This window comes from Silurus aristotelis (genome assembly GCF_946808225.1).
Source record: "Silurus aristotelis genome assembly, chromosome: 8".
Lineage (NCBI taxonomy): Eukaryota > Metazoa > Chordata > Actinopteri > Siluriformes > Siluridae > Silurus > Silurus aristotelis.
Genome location: NC_139581.1, coordinates 30376338 through 30394715, shown reverse-complemented (window position 1 = coordinate 30394715; position 18378 = coordinate 30376338). Strand labels below are relative to the sequence as shown.

The 18378-nt window shown below is 39.4% G+C and overlaps 1 protein-coding gene across 1 annotated transcript in view; it reads left to right on the top strand.

Annotated features, from left to right (window-relative positions):
- Positions 1-10337: 10337 nt before the first annotated feature.
- lsamp (limbic system associated membrane protein) overlaps positions 10338-18378 on the top strand; it is a 530554-nt gene continuing 522513 nt past the window's right edge. Inside the window, exon 1 of the mRNA XM_083549134.1 lies at positions 10338-10615. Within this exon, the coding sequence (XP_083405260.1) occupies positions 10552-10615 (64 nt within the window). The 5' untranslated portion in view covers positions 10338-10551. The remainder of the gene's footprint in view (positions 10616-18378) is intronic.

Genomic DNA, 18378 nt, shown 5'->3' with positions numbered 1-18378 from the left:
CAGCTCGATGAAGATCTGCTTTATATGGTTCTGAGTGGAAGATCTCCTGATATAGAGCCCTTTTGAACATGATGAATGTGAACGCTGATGCACCCCAGGTCTCCTCACCTCATCTACATCACCACCTGACTTTACTAACACCCTTGTAGATGAATGAAATCACACAAATCTCCTAAACATTTTAAACAATTCATTTCTGATTAGCGAATTCTGGGGTCCCTGTGAACGAACTGTTACCACAGCAACAAAGTCAACTGTCAGAAAACGAATCAGCACCTTCTGACCAATCAGAGTGCAGAACTCATCATCATGGGCTTTCTTGGTTCTCCTTTTATCCTCAGCAGGAACTTGAATCAGGCGGGTCTTGAGTCCTCATTTCCATGTGAACGCGAGGCTCATCAGGGGGCGTGTCCTCCGAGCATCTGATTCCTGCCTGTCATCAGTTCCTCCCATTCAGTCGCGCAATTAAAGGAATTAAAGAAAGAAAGCATTTCAACCGGAGCTCTTTTTTGTTGTTGAGTCGGAGCACGAGTTCCCATTACTATGTAAATCCCGCATCTGCGCAGAGCTGACGGATGTGTGTCTGTGATGAAGGAATAATTTAGTGTCAAACCCTGCGAAGGATGTTGGATTTAATTTATGGTGATTGACTCACTTGGTAAAAAAAAGATCGTGAACGTGTGAGCTCAGGGCTGCCAATCACCCACAGAAAGGCTTTGCTATCCTCCTTGGGCAACTTGTTATTTCTTGTTTTGTGCTTAAAGTTGCAGTTTGATTGCATCAGAATGATGTAAAGTTCTCACCGAATCCTGATGGACTGCAACGAAACGTTATTGACGTCGAAACACAAATTTCAGCACCGGACGTTGTCCAGCAAGTGTTTTCCTTTCTTTAAGATTTCTCAGTGTTCATTTAAACTCTCAAAGAACTCTGGAAGAACCACTGAGGAACCCAGGTGTAATACGAGGTGGTATCAAAAAGTTTTGCTCTGTTTACAAGAAAGTACCTTATTTATCGACATTTACACACTATCACCTTCAAAACAGCGCTCCCAGTAACAAGAAGATACATGATCTGAGTTAAATTGTTGGAAAAATAAAGGGTATTCATGGGTTCTTTGGTGTAAAATTCATATTCATATAAGACTTAAATAATTAGGCAGTAGAAAAGTTTATTGAATTGAAAGAGAAATATTTAATTTGTATCCAAATGCTTATTTATTTAAGCCTTTTATTTTATTGTTTCTTGTTCAGACACTTTTGTTTTTCCTAAAAGGAGTTCGCTTGAGTTTCCCACTTTTTCACCTCTGACCTGTATTTCCTACTTCCAGAGTTTTTTTTGTATTATTATAATATTATTTCCATGTCAGCGTCCTTACCAGGATATAAAGCCGCTCTATTTCTGTCTCTCGGTGTGTTTACTAGGTCACTTCATCAGGAGTGGCTCGGGCTTGTTGTCCCGTCTTGGGATATCACACTGGAGGAGAAAAAGATAAACAGCGCAGAGCAAAAGACTCGCTCAGAGTCCCGTCGCTGTTTATAGATGGCTCACCATGAGAAAAACCAAAAAAGACACTCAGTCTTTTGCCGCGTGTGATCCCAGAACCGCAGGAGCGTCGCGTCACGTCACCTGGCGTCACGTGAAGAGACAAACGAGCTGCCTGGGAAAACGTCTTCCCGCTGCCCAATTCCTTTAATTCCCGCTTGAGTCTCTTGGTCTGGGTGATGCATCATCACGGTGCTTTTTACAATACGAAACACGAAAATGTGTATCTCCTTCTCTCACCTTTTTCTTTCCTCCCAAAGGTCATCCACCAGAAGGAAAGTCAAGCTCTTCATTAAAATCCCATCGAAACAGTGAGAAGGCGCTCTGGCGGGCGAAGTCTGCGAATCGTCCAGATAGTCTGCGCTTCGGCGTCTGCTCCAGCTGCGAAGGCAATTATCCTTGCGTGACTCCCGTACACTCGTCCGTGGGCGATATCAATTTTGCATGCCGTGGCTCGTAGGCCTTTCAGAAGCAGAGCAATCATTTGTTCAGAGATTTTGCCCTCGGCGGCAGCAGGGTGATTACTTTTGTCTGGCTGTCGGTGAAATATATGCCTTTATACGACGTTGCCCTGAAGGGCGAGGCACTGTAATGCGACCTGATTGGCCAGGCTGAGATTTATACATCAACACCGTCTTGGGAATAGTGAATGATGGATCAATCTGACGATCACGTGTGTTATTGTTTCTATCGTAAAAGTAAAAATTGTTTATCTGTTAACTAATTACCATCAATGGAAGGAGTCTTCAGTCTCAGTGCTTTTTGTAACTCAGAGGAAAGGAGAGTTGAAAAAAAGCAAATGGTGACAACTAACCTGTTTCATAGACAAACATAAAACGTAAACATAACTGGATGAAAAGTGAGGTGCTGTTGATTCATTATTACAATTTGGGATTTAAGGAATAAAGCACTCATGCTGCTGTAAAGGAAAATATTAAAATACTATAAATAATCTAAACACTAGTTGTGTAACGCTACACAAAATTCACCGGTTCAATTTCAGTACGATTAAAGGGAAAAAAACGCAAAACATAAAATTGCTTATCGCTTTTTACTGCCGCAGTTTATTATTATTATTATTATTATTATTATTATTATTATTATTATTATTATTATTGTATTTTTTTTTTTACTATTTGTGAACGTTAACAGTTTACAAATTTAAACCTATTTATTAATAATTATATATAACCTATAAAAGTAATAATTATTTAAATGTATGAAAATAAAATGCCTGTTTGGTTAAAAATAAAAAAAAATACAATCTATAAAAATAAAATTGAATTATTCAAATGAATGCCATACTTTTAATTATTTTAATTACATTGGTACAATTTAAATTAATTAAATAAATTGAAATAGATGGAATTTTTAATGAAATAGACTCTTTGGGTAAGACAAATGTGTATATAAGTGTGTGTGTGTGTGTGTGTGTGTGTGTGTGTGTGTGTGTGTGTGTATGTGTGTGTATGTGATATGATAGAATAGCCAGAATAGAATAGCCTTTATTTGTCACATATACATTACAGCACAGTGAAATGTTGTTCTTCGCATATCCCAGCTTGCTTGGAAGCTGGGGTCAGAGCACAGGGTCGGCCATGATACGGCGCCCCTGGAGCACACAGAGGGTTAAGGGCCTTGCTCAAGGGCCCAAGAGTGGCAGCTTGGCAATACCGAGGCTTGAACCCCCGACCTTCCGATCAGTAATCCAACGCCTTAACCACTGGAGCCACCACTCCCCCCACATGTGTGTGTGTGTGTGTGTGTGTGTGTGTGTGTGTGTGTGTGTGTATGTATGTATGTGTGTGTGTGTGTGTGTTTGTTTTTACATTTATTATAACATTTTCGAACGATATGATCCACTTAACTGTTCCGAATATTTCAGCTGACTTTAACAGATGTCTTCATTCCTTCCATCCTTTATTTATTAATTCCCTCGATATGTGAAATTGTCAGGATTTTCTCTTTTTTATGAGAAATTCTTGAACCTGGACATAAAACGCTAAAGAATCAGGATCGCTAGATCGTCCCAAAACCATAAAAGTGAAAATCTTTTGCACATGCGCACTATAAATCGTTTGTCCAGTACAGAGCGAGAAGCCACAGGAACACCGCACTAACTCGAGTTTCTTTTTCTTATACCCCTGACATGTGTATGATTTCTAGTTTAATAAAAAAATTATCAACAAGAAAAAACACCAAACACCAACTCTGATTTAACAGCACACACACACACACACACACACACACACACACACACACACACACACACACAAAAACAACAAGCAACCAAAAAAAAGAAATAAAAAGTGGTGTTTCCAAAAGTGTGTTGAACATAAAAGAGAAAGATGGAGATATTCGAGATGTGGATGTAGTATCTTTATTATAATGCTCTTATTAATTAACTGGTAAAAATAGCTTGTTTTCTAAACAAACACAAACAATAGAAAGTTGAAGAAGAGCACCATCTTATTGCTGTAGCATGTTCAGCATTCAAACTTTCATTCAGTCGTGTCCTGGAAAGTTGAATAACTGACAGCGACACACTTCACGCCGAGTGAAGAGCAGCAGCAGATTCGCTGTTTTCTGGCTGACAGCAGACATTCAGCAGCAACATTTCTCCTCAGGTAATTTGTCCAGCTGCTTTAGTGTGCTGAATAAATGAATTGCTGATGGAGCTGGTGGAGAAGTTGGCCTTAAATATCAACTCTGGTTTTCTGTACACCAGCAGGACGTCTCTTTCGATGACAGCATGGGTATGAAACTCGGCAAAATGGCAAACGCCAAACGTCAGACTTCCTTTTAGTAGACGGATGGGGGGAATATCTTCCACTTCTGCACGGATCTTAATCAGAAGGCGAGTTCTAGCATTTTAACCAGCGCTGGCTCCTCCATAGGGGTGCATTCAATAAATGTCAATCATCATAAAGCTCTCTTTCACAACTCTACACTGAGTGCTTTATTCCATACCAGGGTTTTTTTTTTTTTTTTTCCACTCAGACTGTATGGTTTGGAATAAAGCCATAAACATTTCTCCCATACGGTCTATTAAAGAAACAACAAATCTGTGCTCCGGTGCTTTTGCTGCTTTAAGCACGACCTGAGCACAAACACACACACAGACACGATAAACACTTTCTGGCTATCAATAATTTAAAATACATGTCAGAAAAAAAAAAAAAAAAAAAAAAAAAAAAACTCACAAAAAGTGTTGCGATTATTTTTTATACGCAGAAAAGGCATGCCTTGAGGGCGCTATCGAGCATCTGAATTATTCACGTTCACAAGTTTTTTTTTTTTTTTTGTTTTTTTTTTTTAAGCCGTCATGGATCAAAGAGTTTTTTTCAGAACCTAAGGTTTACCAGACCTTCAAAAAGAGCAGTCAGAGATCCATCAGAGATCTTCTCCAACACACCGATACGCCTTTAGAAATTAAGCGCAATCACACAATCTGTTCAGCTCATCAACTGGAATGAGTTGCATTCCTGTAAGTCACATCAACCGATTTGACTCACCAAATAGTCAACTTTTTCAAATTCCAGATTTTTCCGCATCCAAACTGCGCCATTATAAAACTGTTTTAATGCATCTATAAAATCGCTTTTATACCTTTTCAATTCCTCTCTGTGTCGCTGTATGGCTTTATTATTGTACATTAAACTTTTATATAATGTATTATTCATGTTCAGTCTATCATACCTTTGGAAGGAAGAACTGTTCCTTGCAGCTCGCTTGGATAAATTAACACTTAAATGCAAACAAAGTGGATAATAAATTGGAATATGACTCGCATTTCATACACTTGAGGGCCAAAAGTTTGCCCATAAGATTGGTATGTGCTTCTTTTTGAACATCGCTGCTTTCTACATTTATCGTCTGTTTGCTCTTATAATAAGCTCCATTCTCCTGGGAAGATGTTCCACTAGATTTTGTAAAGATTTGTGTGAGATTTCCTTCATCCAGAAGGGTGTTAGTAAAGTCAGGTACTGATGGAGGACAGTTGGGTTGGAGCTCTATAGTAGGAGATCTTCCAACCCATGTTAAGCAGATCTTCATGAAGCTGGCTTTGTGCACAGAGGCATTGCCATGCTGGAACAGGTTCGGGTCTCAACGTTGAAGTGAATGGAAATTTCAACTGTTTGCTTCCAACTTTGTGGTAACAGTTTGGAGAAGAAACACATCTAGTGGGAAAAGTCAGGTGTCCCAATATTTTTGTCGATATACTGTATCCTACATAAAAATAAAGCAGTATAAAATACCACCATGATTTTTACAGTTATGGACGGACAAAAAAACATCCACAAAACAGGCTAGTTCCTTGTTATATCAGCCATAAATGGTCGTGCCATCAGCATTTCTTCTTGCTGTTAAAAGAAATTAAACACCAGCAGATTTGTGATATCCTTTAATATGTGGTCTGCCTCTTAAACATTTCGAATTTTCTGCAGTTTTTAAGGAACGTGTGAGAATTTTCATTGATCACTCTGGTGTGAAGCTGATGGTAAGTCTGTAAATCATTTTTCAAATAAAATCAATCACCATTATGAACTTGTAAATTATTCAACACTACAGCAGTCTCTTCCAGAAAAAAAATCCAATATATCAGTATAATTATTGAAAATAATAATAATAATAATAATAATAATAATGTGAGCCCGTTGTCTATTTCCATAAACCGCTGTTATGAGTGAAGCGTAACCGTTTTTCACAGAGACCTTGTAAAAAAGAACTTTACCCCAAGCAAAAGAGAATAAATCTTGTGTTAAACTCAAATTACATGGTCCATGCCCTTAAGGAAAGGAAAGACCTACATCTCTATAAAGTAGGACTTAGTCACCGGCTGCTTTTTCTCCAAATCTCAGCGACATGTAGTTACAAGTGAAGGATTTCAGCAGCTGTTAGTCACTGGGTTCCTTGACACAACTTTGTCGAGATGTAAATCGAGCACATGTTTTAGAGCCTCGTGAATTTGATTACAGAGGTAATTTTTGGCGTACAGATGTAGAGATTGCTCTGTTCAGCAGATTTTCTTGATCGTACAGCAAAAAAAGCAGATGTTATAGCAGGCGGAGTTGGTGAAAAGAGTAGCAGGTTATACCTTATAGTCAGTCTCCAGAGATTTCCCAACACTCAGAGTGCTTCTAAATACCATTCGGACCACTGGCTACCTGCATACTAGAAAGATTAGTACACAAGGGACTTTCAATCCCAGACTCTGGAAATCCTTGAATAGTCCCACTCAAACTCTAGAATGTCTCCAAAATCCAATTAGACTCTTGAATGTCTTTAATACCAAGTCAAATTTTTGAATGTCTCAATTATCCAATTATATTCTAGAATGCATTCAACAATTAACCGGACTCTAAAATGTCCCCAATACCTAACTGCACTCTAGAGTGTATTCAATACCCAACCAGATTCTAAAGTGTCTCCATTATGCAATTTGACTCCAGAATGTCTCCAGTGCTCAACCAGACTAAAATGTCTCAATCACCCAATTATATTCTAGAATGTATTCACTACCCAATTAACTTCTAGAACGTCAACACCCAACCGAGTTCTAGAATGTCTCCAGTAGTCAGTTACATTCTAGAATGTTTTAATACCCAATCAAGATCTAGAATGTCTCCAATACCCAATCAGACTCTGAATATCTCCAGCCAGATTCTATAATATGTCCAATATCCACAATCAAGAAAATTCTAGAATGTTTCAACTGTTTGAAAAGCACATAAGTACCTGTTGTTGTTGTTGTCGTCAGGTATTGTTTTTTGTTCAGAGACCCTCATATAGACACAGACATGAATAAACAATTCCTTTCAACTTCAAATCTTTAACTCAGGATTTTATGGTATTTTAATGATGTCTGAATCTAAAACTAGGGTTCACTCTAACATCTGAACAATAGAAATGCTTTCTGTAGATATTTGATGATCTTAGCCATAGACTGACCAGGAGAATCCAGGTTTCATCTGTTGAATCCACATCCAAAAACAAGTAGATGGCAGAGGAACTGTAAAAGAAAGATTAAATCAGATTGTGGATCTGACAAAGGAAAGATAAAAACATGTGAATAGGTTATTAGTGAAGGTTCCAGGCACTTTGGGTTGTTAACTTCTAGCAGCAGCAGGTAGCTGTTTCTATAGTAACAGCTCATTCAAAGGAACTGTGCAGAGCAGAGAAGAACACAGCAGAGCAGAGCAGGTACACCAGAGATCCTCAAATAAAAAAAAAGAATAAGGTTTAGTGTGTTAATATTTTGTTTCTGAAAGGAGACGTTTATGGAAAAAGTCTCTAGTGCAAGAGCTTTTTAATAAGAAGAAGTTCAGTAAAACTTAAATATCTTCAGGACAGAGAATCTGATGCTTCAGAAAACATGGATTTATGTGTGATCAGAGGAACATCTGGGTTGTAACAGTACCTCGGCTGGATCGCATCACAAAGACCCAGGCTTTAATGTCTATAAAACCCCAATCCAATTCCAGAAATTCCACTAACAGATGTCCGAGCACCAGCTTTACCTTACAGATGTTACAACTTGAAGTAATGCAAAGCCTGGGCACTAGCCTTCAAAACCCCATCTAATAAAACTAGAATATCTCTGAAGTCTATCTGCAGAATGCCAAGGAATATCATCATTAGTCCAGAGATCCCATCAAAAAGCTCAGATACAATCTCATTTCCAATCAGAAAGAGCACGCTATTGAATCCAAAGCTACAAACGTTCTCCAGTGAAATATCAATGCCACCAAGCTGAACAGGATTTGTGAGCACCATGTCCTTGCCCTAGACATTAATTAACACTTAAATGACTATCTTCTTATCTAATTCGCTACAAGATTCAGGACACGCCACAGCGAGAAGATAATAATAAGAAGAACAAACGATGTCTGGTTATGCCTTTGGAGATCCTTCAGTGTCTATTAGAAAGCAACAAAAAAAATCCACTTTACTCTGTCCCTCAATCAGAATAAGTGTCTTTGAAAGATTTGAAAGCACATCCAAGTTCTCTGGATGTGAACCGAACTGCCAGGGGATGGCATTAAAGCGCTCCAGGCGGCTCTTCGGTTTTGCTTCTTAAACAGGCTTTGGAAAATATTTAGCAGAATAAATCAAGTTCTGTCTGGACAATTCATTAAGCACTAACTAATTTTGACGCAATGCCTGAAGGTTGTGCATTTCCTCGTGAACTAAAGGAACTCATTAGTACATACAAATATTAAAAGGCCTGAGAGTCAGCGAGTCTGAAAGCTTAATCAGCGCGTGTAAAGTCGGCTTTTGGCAATTGGCTGCTGGAAGACTGATATTTCACACTGCTGTTATTGGTTTATCATGAGCAATAACGGCTTTATAATGTTTGAGCTCTCCAAACTGTGAACTTGCATAACCTGTGAACAAGAGAATGAGCGACGACGTGATGCATCCTGAACAACTGATCAGTCACATAAATGATTCCGGATGTAACGAGTATGAATAATGAAAATGAGAGAGAGAGAGAGAGAGAGAGAGAGAGAGAGAGAGAGAGAGAGAGAGGGGGGGGGGGGGGGGGGGCTGCTGTACATCCTTTACTGCAATAGACTTCTTTCTACTACATACATTTATTCAAACGGATTGGAACGAAACTTTCACTCCATCGGAATATACTGTGTGTTCTCTAATAAAAGAATGTACGAGTGACCTTGACCTACAAAACATGTTCATTTTGGATTATAATGAGTGTCTATTTTAAGGGTTGGAATTCGGATGCAGGGCTGATCTGAGTCAGAGACTGATCAGAGACGACACACACACACACACACACACACACACACACACACACACACACACACACACACACACACACACACAATATTCATTCATTCAATTTCAGTAAGTATTTTATCTCACTGGGGTCACAGAGTTTGCCCCAGGAATCACTGCGTAAGAAGCAGTAACTCAGGCACTTTTTTTGATGGTGCATTTGGTACATAACTTATTGTCCAGTTGTGATAACGATGATGATATTTTTCTTACTAGATATTTACTTATTTATTGACTAGGAAAGTAGTAGCTCAGACTTTAAGGCTCTCTGGAAGGTCATGGGTTTAAGTCTTAATATCACAACACTACCACTCTTGGGCCCTTGAGCAAGGCCCTTAACCCTATGTGCTTTAGGGGCGGTGTATCGTATCTGACCCTACGTTTTGACCCCAGCTTTCTAACATCTCTGGTATAGGATTTCTTTTGTGAGAAATAAACAAAGCCCCCCTTTACCCTTCACCCTTTACTAATGCCTATAAATAAACACTCAAGTCACAGGTTTGATCTGTGTACAGGCCGACTCGAGTGCCGGAGGACCGCTGGTGGTTGAGAGGGTTCAAGCTGGCCGTGTTGTACCCTGGAGCACAGCACTTATCCAGTTCTGCTCCAGAGGGAACAGTCTCACTGTTGACCCTGACCTCAGACCTCAAGCTGAGAAGAAGAATTTTACTGCATTGTTATTAAGAGACAAAAAAATTGGATTCATTATTATTTTTTGGATTTTTATTTTCTCACTTTGCTATTATTATGTTTATTAAAAAGGATTATTATTATTATTATTATTATTATTATTATTATTATTGTTATTATCATCATTATCTATTAGGCGTCTATGTCTGGATTTGCGGTTTGCGCGTAAACATAATCATCTTCATCATCATCATCATCGCGTACTATCCATCACCGCATCCGTGCACGAGCATCGGCAGCGCGCATCATCATCATCCTCCCCCCTTCATCCTCCTCCTCCCTCCCATATCCCGAAGCGCATTTGCACTTTTTCTTCTCCGCGTCGGGCACAGCGCAGCGCAGCGCAGTCAGAGACCGGGGAGAACAGAGGAGAGAGAGAACAGAGGAGAGAAAAGAGAGAGAGAAGAGAAGAGAAGAGGAGGACGACGCGAGGAAGAGCGGAAATCGGGCAGAGATTTGGGCGCATTTTCGGAGAACCTTTAACTCGGTTCCGTTCGGTTGCGGTTCGGTACAGAGATGAGTTGCATTTGGATACCCGCAGTTTGGATCCCGGCGTTTTTCGCGCTCCTGGCATTTCAAGGTAGGAAGAAAAGCGGGATGCTTTCATCGTGTGTGAGAGAGAGAGAGAAAGAAAGAAAGAAAGAGTGTGTCAACTCCTGTTCGGGGGAGAAGAGTTGAGTGGAGAAAATCGGGATGAGAAAAAAAACATTGGCGCAGGTTGGATAATAATAATAGTAATAAAATAATAATAAAATAATAACAATAACAATCCGAGGTGATTAGTAGGTTAATTAGTAGATCTCATGTATCTTCATATTGCCTCATTTAAATGATGGAATACCCAAATATATTGTGTGGGAGGTGGTGGCAGTGAAGGAGGTGGAGATGGTGAAGGTGGAGGAGGTGGCAGAGATACAGACAGATGGACTGCCCAAGTCAGGCCACATGCTGCAAACCATTTCTGAAGCCCCTACATCTTCTCCTTAAAGTCTGCAGGTTTACTGCAACATGTGTGACAACTTCTGTGAACACTGCAGAATACTTGAGCTTTCACCCTCGAACACGAGGATGCTCATGGATCTCATAATCTCTACCAGGGGAACCTGCAGTGTCTTAAATGAATGAGTTTTCAGAAGGTCCGAGCATCGTGTGTGTGTGTGTGTGTGTGTGTGTGTGTGTGAGTGTGTGCTGGCTTCAGAAGTAAATCTGGGTGGACTGGTCCAGGTCAGAACTCACACTGTGGTTTGGATGAATTTTGAAAGAAGCATTGCTGGAAGTTTGGCAGTTATGGATTTCGCATGACAGCTTGTTTAGAATCTCTGGCGTTCTTCGTCTGAAACATCTGGCTGGAGTTGAAATGCCAGGTTTTCTACGCTGAGCTGGTTGAAAAGGTTCCAGACAGCCAGAACTGCAATTCCATATGATTTTCATTTACTTATGTGGATAAATGTACAACTTTCTGTTCGTGATAGGAGTTGTTTGTTTTTGGGGATTTGGAATTTAAGCTGTCAACTTTTGATTCACTTTTACTGGAACATCATTACTCCACTGAGAGTGGTTCAGTCTCATTCCACATTCCTACCTAGTGCACTGCTTGGGCATTGTAATGCAGAAGACCAAGAAACAGTGTTAGCACAGGGTTTCATCATAACCCCTGATGGCGATCGTTAACTTTTTAAAAAGAGTATTAGCATTGTTAAGCAGTGTTATATCACTTGTGCTTTGTTATGCAATCTTCAAGCCATTCAATTATTAACACTGAAACACGGAAGGGTTCTGTTTCTCCGAGTTTTAAGCGCTAATGAGCAAACTGACACTAATCCCAATGTCGAGGCTTTTCGGCCATTAAAGCCCTAATTAGAAGTTCAGATCAGGTCCGGGCTCCATTTTTAGTGTCAACAAAAGATTTTTCAAACCATAACCAGTATTCAAAGCAATGTTTAGGTTCTGAAGGCCTTCTGTGTTAATTCTACCATCATTGCAACATTTACCTGCATTTTCATCATCCTCTTGATGTCACCCATATGAGGATGGGTTCCCCTTTGAGTCTGGTTCCTCTCAAGGTTTCTTCCTCATAACATCTAAGGGAGTTTTTCCTTGCCACCTTGGGTTGCCACGGCTTGCTCATCAGGGACAAACGCACACAATTCACCTTCACTGTTGATTTCTGTAAAGCTGCTTTGAGACAATGTCTGTTGTGAAAAGCGCTATACAAATAAACTTGACTTGACTTCATAAAGGGTTTTAATGACATTATCAGGTTTTGGTTGATTCCTGTTTATACGCTTGATTGTAGCCTGCAGTCATTATTTCTGTTTTTTTCTTTTTTGTGTGCAGCCTCACCACCACCTCATTTTTGGTTTACGTAAGACAGGATTTAACAAATGACCAATTCGCTTTATAAGAAAATACCAATATTCTGGAGAAATTAACGGAGTTATCTGGGGTCGCGGTCTTCTTTCCGTCCTCTCCTCTCTATATGGTCAGAGTTTATGTGCAGTTTCGGCTATTGCTAGTAGGGGTCTCTCTTGCACTGTAGTGTCAGGATGAAAAAAAAAAAAAAAAAGAAAAACTGGCACACACACACACACACTCAAACCTTGGGTTTCCTATTTCAGCTCTCGGTGGTCTGCATGATCAGCGTCCTTTCTCCTCTTCTGCTGATAAGGTTCACTCGTAGTGCCTTTGCATATAATAAAAATGTTCATCGTAGATCACTTAGCACGTCTTTAGCCTCTCTATTGTGAAGTTCTTACACATTTTGAACGTTGATCAAGACATTGTTGATGGAGCCACTCTAATATCAATCAATCACTTAATCAATCAACCAATCGATTGAATTCAGTCAATTTCAGGTATTAATTTCTTATCATGGCCACATGACGCCGTTCTATCGCTCGCTCTCTATTCTCTTTTCTGCTCTGCTAATTATACATCTCCCTACAGATTACATTACTACACAATGCTCATTTGTTAAATGAATTGGCTGAGGCAGGGCAAGATTGTGTTATATATGTCCACTATTCATTTCTCTACAGAGAAGCCTGGCTGCCACCGAGCCTGTTAAGTAGCTCCGCAGGCTCAATTCATCACTATCAAGCCAGGCGTGAGATTTAAGAGAGAATGAGAAGGAGGGAGGGAGAGAGGGAGGGTGCAAGGCAGAAAGAGAAAGAGACGAAATATCTAAAGAACACCAAGACTAGCTTCAGCTTTTCCACTTTGGGAAATCCCCGTCATCATCTTCGATGACTTTGATACTTTATTAGCTCGAGTCAAGCTTGTTGGACCACCTCCTTTAAAGTCTGAGGGATTGTCAAGATGGCTTCTGGACCAGAACTTGGTCAGGAGTTAGAAGTTCCTTATCCTTAACCATTTCCTTCTTTACATCCATCACTTTGCATGTTCGTACCTCGTGTGATGTGTTTGATTGGAAAACCTATGAAGACAGAAAGAGTATGTTTTGGAATAGTGGACATGTGAGACCACAAGAGATGACATGCATGTTTGACTTGAAACACACACACACACACACACACACACACACACACACACACACACACACACACACACACACACACACTGTCTCCATGGAAACACGTATATTCACTGTATGTTTGTATATCATACAGTTTATATAAATGTCCCCAAAAATTTCTAATTGATCCCCTTAAAAATCTGATAAGTTTCCAACTTGGAATATTTCCAAAAATTCCCATGGTACGTTTTCGGAAAGTTTCCGTCCAATTTACCGGACATTGTCCACCCCCTTTTCAGCCGTAGGCAGGAATAGAACCTATAAGGAACGTTTCTTGGCTCAGTTATGGTCGGTCAATAAGAGCTTCCATAGCAATGTTTTTATCTTTGTTCAGGAATGCGGAATATCAAGTACTGCCAAGTGGGAAAATCCACAGGGTAATGCTAAGTGCAGCAAAAAAAGATTCTCCTGCAGACAAAGTTTAATTATCCTTAAAATGAAGTAGCTGATTAGCATACAGCACATTTGCAACTGAATTCCTGACAGTCCCAGAGTTCCTTTGGGGAAGCCGAGCCATTATATGGCTTCTTCAGTGCATTTACTGCCACAGCTTTCAAATCAGAGAGATTGTTTATGTAGCTCCCTGTGGACTTCTATGTTCTGTGTTTTCTAGAGATCTTCCCAGTGCAGTACTTCTTTTCTTTCCTCCAGCATCTGAAAGTCGTTACAGACTACAGATGTCCGTCTCTGTTTACTGAAACATAAAGATGTGCTTGTCCGTGCTTTATTCAGGTTTGTCTGTGAGCTGTTGGTGGTGAGAATCCAATCGTGCTGCATAGAATGGAAGTAGGCCACCATGTGCTTCCTAAACACTTGAGCCATTTCTGTCTTCCCGCTAATACCAGAGAGTATTTGTGTTTGTGTTTATGTATGTGTGTCCCCATGTCCTTGGCTCTCGCTGCAGTGGGTTTCCTGTGGTGCCACCATAATGTGTGAAAGCAAAGCTGCAAAAAGAGAGCTGACAAACTACAAAGTGAGGTGGGTGGGAGATCAGACTCGAAAAGATGCTAAGAGTTTATACGTAGCAGTTCTGATTATGAATGACAGACATTCTGATGGTTTACAGTTCTCTTCAGATCAGACTGGATAATACACTTCTCTTAATACTGAGACTAGATCAGACTGGATAATACACTTCTCTTTATACTGAGACTAGATCAGACTGGATAATACACTTCTCTTTATACTGAGACTAGATCAGACTGGATAATACACTTCTCTTTATACTGAGACTAGATCAGACTGGATAATACACTTCTCTTTATACTGAGACTAGATCAGACTGGATAATACACTTCTCTTTATACTGAGACTAGATCAGACTGGATAATACACTTCTCTTTATACTGAGACTAGATCAGACTGGATAATACACTTCTCTTTATACTGAGACTAGATCAGACTGGATAATACACTTCTCTATATACTCGATCAGACCAGTTATTATGGACTCCTTTAGTCTAGAAATGATGATGCTGATTCTTTTTAGATCAGACCTGATATACACTCCCCTTTATACTGAGACTCTATCAGACTGAATAATACAATTAATTTTATATTGAGACAAGAGGAGAGCAGATACTACATTTTCCTTAATTCTGAGATTGGATCAGACCAGATAATGCAATTCTTTTTATACTGAGACTAGATCAGACTAGATAATTACAATTTTGTTTATTCTGAGACTAGGTATGGCTAGATCAGACCAGTTATTATGTTTTTTTTGTTACTGTAAAAAATAGATTAATACAGTCTAATTTAGACCGAGATTAGATTAGGCTATAGAGTTAGCTATAAAGTGTGAACAAATCAGACTGGCCAATACGGTTCACTTTAGATCGGACAGGTTAGGGTAATCCGATGTAAAGCTAGCCTGAGACAGAATTGGACAAGGTAATGCAGTTTCCTTTACAGCAGCTGAAACAGACTGCTGTATACAATCCTCTTTAGATCAGACTGATGAACAGTAGTTAAGTGATGAAAAAAAAAAAAGTGCATTAGAATGTAAACACATTTGTATTTTATATGTTATGTAAGATGTAGGCATCTTGCATATGACAGCTTTAGTCAGGGAGGTGTGGCCTCTGTGTCAGTTCCAGTGATGGAGGTGTGGCTTCTTGTTCAGTTCCAGTGAAGGAGGTGTGGACACTTGTTTAGTTCCAGTGAAGGAGGTGTGGCCTCTGTGTCAGTTCCAGTCAAGGATGTGTGGCCTCTTGTTCAGTTCCAGTGAAGGAGGTGTGGCCTCTTGTTCAGTTCCAGTGAAGGAGGTGTGGCCTCTGTTTATCAGATTCAGAGAAGGAGGTGTGGCCTATTTATATCAATACCTGTATATAGGTTTGGTCTCTAGAAAGAAGCCACGCCTCTTTCATTGGAACTGACACAATTTCTACTAATCTGATTATTTATTCTGTTTCTTCACTAGTTTAATCTCTGATATGTAAATGAGCTCAGTACAGATCTGTGATGTCCAGGTGGCAAATCACAGTGATTCAGCGCCTGTACGATTCCATCGCCTCTCATTTGCCCTCCTGCACCGTCACACTCCAGCTGACTGTTTGACAAACATGACCATGAACCTTTCAAGTCCCTGTGTGTGTGTGTGTGTCCATGTTTGTGTGTGTGTCCATGCATGTGTGTCCATGTCCTGTTTCTGACCTCTATACAGAGCGAGCTGTCAGAATCTTTCTCGGCTCTCAATCCCAATAGACTTGCTGTCATCACTGTCATTTCTGCAAGTACCAGCAGGGAGAAAACTGGAGAACAGGAGCAGCAACATCGAAGAGGGAAGGATCGATAAAGCTGGAGGAGATACAGCAGAAACAAGTTCCACCCACGATCATTTCACTTCCAAATTACAAATGTCTGGCATTTAGCCTTTTTGGTTGTCAAATTGAATGAAATGGTTTAGCCACTGCAACTACAGGAAAACGTGAATAAGTAAATAAAATACCCATAAAATTGCAGACGGAAATGTACAAGTATAAGAAAATTTTTTTATAAATAAAAAAAAAAAAAAAAAAAATCATATGGAAAATGATCAAATTAAATGCACACATGAATATTTATAATTATAACAAAGGTAATAAATAAAAGAAAATTTGTAAATGAATCATGTGAAAAAAAATTGAAAAATAAAAATATTTCCAAATATTTTTTTTCCACATAATCTGTATTTTATTTTTGACCATTTAAAAAAAAAAAACATTCAAATAAAATGGATTGTGCTAAAGAACGGAGAAGTTGAAAAATAAAAACAAATACGTGCACGACTTCCTCAATCGCATGATCTCCCGTGCGTTATAATAAATCATTAAACCCCCCCCAACCCCCCCCCCCCCCCCTTTTACGAGCAGTTCATCAAATCGCTTTTGAGCTACAGCAGAATGGATGTTGAGAGTTAATGTTGTTTTTACCCTCTCTGTGTTCTTGTGAACGAGAGATTTATTCTTTACTGCACTTAGGCAAATTGCTCCCTCCATCTGCAGACTCATTTAGCTAAAAATAAATAAATAAATAAGTAAAAAAAAAAAAAAAGAAATCACTCACTTCTGTTTGGAGTTTGGGGGAAAAAAAAAAAAACATCTAAAAGGAAAGTCTGTTTCGACAGATTTATCATGACCTCAAACTGTGAGCGGATAAATCATTCACTGCATTAAAGCTACAAATGCTAATGCCATGCTAATGCCACACATGATTTATCCCACAGTGATGTATAAGATAAATTATTTGACCAAACGTTTGTGGATACCTGACAATAAGTGCATAAGTTTGGGGAAGAACCACATGAGGCTGGAAAGTCAATGAATGAATGAAATCTTACAAACCTCCATAAAATCTAGTGGAACATCTGGAATATAAGTGCATAAGAAGGGTGTTATAACAGGACTAAATGGAGACTAACTGTGGAATGGGATGTACAAAAAGCACATAATGAGTTTGTGAAGCATGGGGGTGGTAGCGTCACGTCTGTTTACAGCCTGAAATCATTTCAAATGGAATCAGTTTCTAATCAAAGCTCATGCAATCTCATAGTTTTAGCAAACTGAGATGTTTACTAAAACGGTATTAATTAGAACATGCACACATGGCTTCATGGCTTAAACTAATGGATTCATTTAACTATGTCAAAGCAGGAAAGGAGGATTTAATCGATAAAATTTGCATCATTGTGGCTAAAAACTGGTTTATATGTGAAGTAAATGGTTGCGCGCGTTACACACAAGCTCGGCTCGGCGCTTTTGTTCAGAAAAGTATTCAGTCTTTCATTTGCTTCAATCCAGCTAATGAACGATGTTTAATAAATAGACAAAAGATCAGCTCTGTGGAAATGGACATGGACCACAACGCTGCTATTTACGCCGCTGCCAGCAAACACCACTCACATTAGCGGTAAATTCATCAGTTTCATCGAACCGCTCTGTCATTTCACAAACACACACACACACACACACACACACACACACACACACACACACACACACACACACACTGGAGCTGCTGTAAGCTAATTGCTGCTTTGTTGCTCGAATAGGAAAATGTTTTGCGACATTCGTGTCACGACGATCCTGTGCGCCATGTTTGTTTAAATGTGTTTTGTGTGTTTTGTGTATTCGCCAGGTGCTGTGTGCGCTTTTTAGAGTTATCAGACTGTCAAATCTCCAGCACAATAACAATATTTTTAGCTACCATTAATCACATCCTGGAAAAAAAAAAAAATGAGGCCTCAGGCGGGTGGGTATAATTGGCCATGTTATAGTTTGGGATGGTGGGTAATTAATTGGACAGATTTGAACAGGAAAAAAAAATCA